This window comes from Pygoscelis adeliae, unplaced genomic scaffold, assembly GCF_000699105.1.
Source record: "Pygoscelis adeliae isolate BGI_AS28 unplaced genomic scaffold, ASM69910v1 Scaffold402, whole genome shotgun sequence".
Lineage (NCBI taxonomy): Eukaryota > Metazoa > Chordata > Aves > Sphenisciformes > Spheniscidae > Pygoscelis > Pygoscelis adeliae.
Window position 1 is genome coordinate 2,718,767 of NW_008824411.1, and position 6,485 is coordinate 2,725,251.

Genomic DNA, 6,485 nt, shown 5'->3' on the forward strand with positions numbered 1-6,485 from the left:
GGCTGGAAGATGAGTGTTTTGAGAGCAGCCCTGCCGAGAAGGACTTGGGGGTACCAGTGGATGAAAAATTGGACGTGACCTGGCAATGTGTGCTCGCAGCCCAGAAAGCCAATCGTATCCTGGGCCGCATCAAAAGAAGCGTGGCCAGCAGGTCGAGGGAGGTGATTCTGCCCCTCTATTCTGCTCTGGTGAGACCCCACCTGCAGTACTGTATCCAGCGCTGGGGTCCCCAGCACAAGAAAGACATGGACCTGTTTGAGCGGGTCTAGAGGAGGGCCACAAAACTGGTCAGAGGGATGAAACACCTCTTCTATGAAGAAAGGCTGAGAGAGTTGGGGTTGTTCAGCCTGGAGACAAGAAGACTCTGGGGAGATCTTGTTGCAGCCTTTCAATATATAAAGGGAATTTATAAGAAAGATGCAGGAAGACTCTTTTTTACCAAGGCCTGTATTGACAGGACAAGGGGCAATGGTTTTAAACTGAAAGAGGGTAGATTTAGGTTGGACATAAGGAAGAAATTTTTTACGATGAGGGTGATGAGCTGCTGGAACGGGTTTCCCAGAGAAGTTGTGGATGCCCCATCATTGGAAGTGTTCAAGGTCAGGTTGGGTGTGGCTTTGAGCGACCTGATCTAATGAAAGATGTCCCTGCCCATGGCAGGGGGGTTGGACTAGATCATCCTTAAAGGTCCCTTCCCACTCAAACCATTCTATGATTCTATATCCAGAATGTCCTAAGTTGCTAGTCTGTGTTGTGAGTGGTTGGAACATGAGAGTGGGCAAGCTTAGCAATGAGCAGCAGAGAAACACCACTAAGTAACTCCATCCTTTCTTCTCACAGGAGTACCACGCTGTTACCCTCTTTGCACTATTCAGAATTCCCATGATTTAACAGTACATATTCTTCTATCATCTAAGTTTCCCACATACGATATCTTCTCAGCTAGGAACAAGATGGATTTAAGGGGGGGGATTACAAAAGTAAAGTGTTACCCTCAGGCTGGGGAAAGAAGATTGCTTAGAATCATGAACTGGTTAAAAACAGAGTCCTAGTCTACAGTTCATATTCTGTCTACTGATCAGACACTGGTGCTAAGTGCTTGAGCAAACTTTCCTTTCCATAGTTAGGCCCACCTGGGAGTTGGTCAAATGCATGAACTGTCTTTAAAGAACACATGAATTTATCTGATTCTCCACTGGAATTTTTTCCCAATAGCTTTATGCAGCCAGATTTGTTAGATTAATACATTACTTAACTCCCTGGAGACCCACCTCTAAGGCTTTTTGTTATGTTACTTACTTGACACATTCAACGCCTATAAATTACATGAACAGTATGCATATTTGTACCAACACAAACATGAATGTGTGTGTATGCATATGAATGTATGTAATTTGGGTCAAATCTTTATTTGTGGTATGTAGGTATGATAACACAACTTGCAGAAAAGTACAACCTACCAATGAAAACAAGTTTCAGCTCTGCTCGTGGATTTTTTATCCAGATGAATGTCGATTGTTCAACATTACCCAATGGCCAACTTCCTTCTGAATTTACAAAGGTATCTGTACTAGATATGTTTTTCCATAATGTTTGTATACTTAATGTATATAAAATGTATAATACATTAATAAAATACACATTATACAGTAATTGAAGCAACAATTAAAATAATTTCAGTGAAGATATCTAGAAGTAAATGAAGGTATAATTGGTATGTTTTTTAAAACTGCCCTATTTCTAGTTATACTTAATATAGTCAGAAATGTGCAATTATATGCAATTATGTTGTGTGTAAATATGATGTTGTATATCTTTGCTGATAACTGCATTCTCTTATATGGATTTTTCATAAATATTTATATGGGAAAAATGAAACCAGGCGTTGTTTTTTCCTCTTTTCTTTTCTCCTGTATTGTTCCCAGTTTGCTTTTTAGAAACTATTTTTGTTTCTGATAATAGGGCAAGTTCTTATTGTTGGTTTGAATTCCCTGTAGATCACTAAAATGAAAAACACATATAGCTTCACTTCAGCAGATTTAATAAAAATGAATGAAAGGTGTCAGGAGTCCCTGAGAGAAATATATCACATGACCTACTTGTAAGACCATTTAAAACTATTTAATATTTGCTAACTACGTTTATTTTGTCCAATTAACAGCTAATTACACGTTTTCTTAAAGCTATCTTTCTGTTAAGTTCTGGCTACTTACAGAAATAATCCAAAGCAACACTGATCAAGTGTACTTCCTGAGACAAAAAAAAAAAAGACAAAGTGTGTGTTGTATTAAACGTGATTACAGATATATAGGCATTTATTAATAAGGGTGGCCATCATATTTATTGAATTTTTATGGGTGAATTATCTACACAAAATGACACAAGGAATGCATTAGTTTTGTAATGCAGAATTGTTACTTTTAATCAGTTTCTTGCATTTACAGTAGAACTGTCTATTTCTGTATTTTGTCCTCGCTGCATGCCATGTTGCTCTGCTGTCTGTTTCAGAAGACTTACTAAGTGTAATGTTGCATATCAACTTTATGGAAATTCTTTCCAGAAACCATGTGGGGTTTTTATTAATATGAAGGCCTAAGGGAATTAGAGTCGCATTTGACGTGTTAATAAAACATACTTGATTCCATAGCTATATTTTTAGTTCATTCTCTTTGTGAAGCTTTCGTATGAGCAGTTGGTATTTGAGCTATGTGTCTTGTGTCTGATAGCAGAATTTGATCTGAGATGATGGTATAAGATCTTCATTTGCTTCAAAGAAGTCTATACATTTGCTTGCATCTGGCAGAGGTGATTGCATTTTATGAGTAACCTCCCATCCTAATGTATGCAGTATGAACATTATTAACTTGCTTTATTTCTATAAGTTGTATAAAGTGACAGTATGTGCTGTGCAACAACTAAATCAGTGTCTTATTTCAGAATAGTGTGTAAACTACTGAACGAGATCTATGAACACATTCATTGCCTATACAAGCTGTCTGACATTGTGTCAATGCTGGATATGCTGCTTTCATTTGCCCATGCCTGCACTCTTTCTGATTATGGTAAGTTTCTTCTTTGATTTTGTCATAGGCCAGATAAAGACACTCCTGTTGGAGAATATCCAGGCTGTTTCGTCTGGTTCTCCAATTGCTAAGCCCACGTCACTTATTTTTCTTGGTCTCAGTACGCTTTAGGTGAGTTTCTCTGATCTATCCTTGCCAGTTTTGTGTTGATGTTCTCTCTGTTTCCGTTCATTGAAACTACATTCTGCCATTTAGCTGCTGTAAGCCTTCACAGCCAGCCTTTTCAAGATAGCCAGTTCAAGCATATTCTATTCAAAAGCACAAAATCTGTGAACATTCTGAGTTTACACTTCTGTTCTGAAAGGGCACAAGATAATATAAGCAGATGAACATTAAGTATATACCATAAAAGAAAATATGTGGCTACCTTTGTTTATCTGCTTCAATTTCTGTAGCACTTCTAGACGTTTTTGGAAGTAGAGTCTTCTGAGGAATCCAGGATCACGTGCTTACCTGCATGTTGTTCATCCTGCTTCCCTAGCCCAGTTCTGCAATGTACAAATGAGCACATTTGTCTTCAGTTAATGCTGACCTGAAATATTTATTAACAGTACAATACTGTGTAGATACTAAATCAGGTCTAGAAGCCCTTTCAGGAGGTATATTAGCTCATCATTACTGATGCTCCTGTGTAAATTCCAGTTCATGAGCAGGATCAGTTTACTTTGCAGTGTGGACTGTGAACCTTCATGTGCTGATGATTCCAGATAGCACATAAATTGATATGTAACTGAACGGTAACTGATATGCTTGAGGCATCACAACCTTTTCCCGCCAAATGAATCAGAGCACAAGTTTTCTTCAGCAGTAATAATAAGACCAAAGCCACTTAGCTTCTCCCATAAATGCTACACCTGCAGTTTGCACAGTCAGGCATGAATGTGTATCCACCAAAAGAAATGGACTGTCATTTGTAGCTTTCAGTCTCCTTTGCCACTTGACTCTCTTGTCTAAATCATTAAATGACTAAAACCTACACCAGGTAATTAGAGTTCCCCAATGTTTAAACCGGAAAAACTGTTTTGGCACTTCTTTCTTGAAGGCTGCTCCATTTAAACAGACCACCAAATTTAACAACGCTTCTTTGTTAGCCTGGGGTACTGCCATTGAGGTAGACAAAGAGGAGGCATACGGAATAGGTTCAGAAAAGAACTGTATTCTGACAGAAATACATACAGATAGTCCCAGTATCAAATGGATCTATGTAGGCATAGTATAAACCCAAATAATCAATATGATAAAATATAACAAAAATAGAAGGAATGCTACTTCCTTGTTTCCCGTGCTTATATAATAAGGTACATATGTAGTAGTAACAGAGTTCATGACCCCTGTACTTTATATGCTCATAGCAGTATAAAAATAAATTATTAAAAATATATTAGCTATGAAACTGGCTTTCAGGTTATCTGTTTTAATTACTTTTCAAGTTCTGCTCTTTGTATTTTTCTGTATTACTGGAGTCCAACCCTACTTACTACAGAACACAAGCACAGAATGTTAATTTAGAAATGAAGTGTTAGTTATGGAATTCTTCTTGTAATAAGAAATCATGAAGACTTGCATGACAATCAGAATCTATACCTGAAAGTGGCTGGTAATTCTTCCCAAGCACTGCATGTTAGTCTTGCTCACTACAGGAAAGTAAAAACTGGGGAATCAGGACCACAGAGTTTGACTTCTGCTCTGCAAAGATTACTTTATTTCAAAATGCACTAGTTTAATAACGTAAAGGTTTCCATACTAACTCTGCAATGTTTTATATCCTTTTTCTCATTTAGTTCGTCCAGAATTTACGGATACTTTAGCGATCAAGCAGGGATGGCACCCCATTCTTGAGAAGATAGCTATGGAAAAACCTGTGTCTAACAACACATATCTGACAGAGGGTAACAATTTTGTCATTATTACAGGACCAAATATGAGTGGAAAATCAACATACCTAAAACAGATTGCTCTCTGTCAAATTATGGCACAGATTGGTGAGTAAGAGTGTTCCATATTAGTGATCTTCTGCAGCACATTTATTATTTTCTAGTAAAAAATATTTATGAAGTTGAATGATTTGGCTTCTAGAATAAGATTCTATCTAAATAGTAACAGGTGATTTTTAGTCCGTTTGCTCCTACCAGCTCTTGTGTTGCTGGCAGAGGCCACTGCAAGGTTTTGGGTCTGCCATTGGAAATTCACGGGGCCCCGTCTGTGTATCTGGAAGCCTCCCCAGGCTGTCTTTAGGAGAAGCACAGCTGTATGCTTTAATTCTTTGGAGTACCTTAACCCCAATCTAGCACCTTATGCTAGATTGATAGCAAGTGTCCTTGAAGTATGCCCGTTGAGCTATTAGTCATCCAAAAGGAATAGATGAACTTGAGCATACCTCAGTTATGTAGAGAAACATACTTGCAGCCAAATAGAATTAATAGATAAATAATCAACTACTTAAAAAAAAAGTAGTAATAAATACTGCAAGGTTCTATCACTAAAATTATAAAAGTAAAACAAATATTTGTAAAGTCTGACTGAGACTCATCCCTATACTCAGGAATTCCTCATGATTTTTACCTTAAAGATAAAGGTAAGGCTGGTAGCACAGGAGAAAGACCTTAATAGGCTGACCCTAACTCTACTAGAATGAAACTACTTAGCAGTGGAGAATAAAATTTGTCCAACATGTGTTTGTGGGTCCAGTCCCCAACAACTGCAAGTTCTTCAGGAATTGCTCTCAAAAACATGAGTTTAATAGGAATAAAGAAGACTGTAAAGTCTTTTGGCAGGCTTCCTGTTCTTTTCTATTCAATAAAACTAATAAGCCTCAAAGTCTGATAAAGGCAATATAATCTTGTTTTTGGGAAGCTAAGATTCCTTGGGATAAGTAACTCAGTGGCTACAGAAATGTAAATTAATCATAGTGTTTATTCTCACTTTTGCATCCCTTTAGACTGATACACAGCTTCAGGTATATGATTTCTTAAGGTTTTACTGATAGGCTTCTTTAATTATGGTATCTATATAATAATTTTTTTCTTATAAAATAATGGTAGAACATAATCTTATTAAACTTTATAGAATATGATGCATTCTCTACAGTGCATAAAGACCAAGTGTAAAACTGATTTTTTTTTTTTTGCCCCACTGACATATTCAGGCAAATTGGCCTTTGTCACACTGATATGAGAAAACTCGTATTTTACTTGTTTTGTAGGTTCTTATGTCCCAGCAGAGTATTGTTCTTTTCGAATTGCAGAGCAAATTTTTACCAGAATAGGTATGGATGATGATATAGAAACAAATGCATCAACATTCATGAAGGAAATGAAAGAGGTATTAAACATAGCTGATCTAGGGTCCAAGGCCCATTTTCACTGTTAAGCTAATAGAAATTGTACTACTATATTTCCACTG

The 6,485-nt window shown here is 37.1% G+C and overlaps 1 protein-coding gene across 1 annotated transcript in view; it reads left to right on the top strand.

Annotated features, from left to right (window-relative positions):
• Positions 1-6,485, top strand: part of MSH4 (mutS homolog 4) — a 34,012-nt gene that overhangs the window by 23,157 nt on the left and 4,370 nt on the right. The window contains exons 12-16 of the mRNA XM_009320674.1: positions 1,425-1,561; positions 1,998-2,101; positions 2,938-3,062; positions 4,865-5,065; positions 6,286-6,404. Of these exons, the coding sequence (XP_009318949.1) occupies positions 1,425-1,561; positions 1,998-2,101; positions 2,938-3,062; positions 4,865-5,065; positions 6,286-6,404 (686 nt within the window). The remainder of the gene's footprint in view (positions 1-1,424; positions 1,562-1,997; positions 2,102-2,937; positions 3,063-4,864; positions 5,066-6,285; positions 6,405-6,485) is intronic.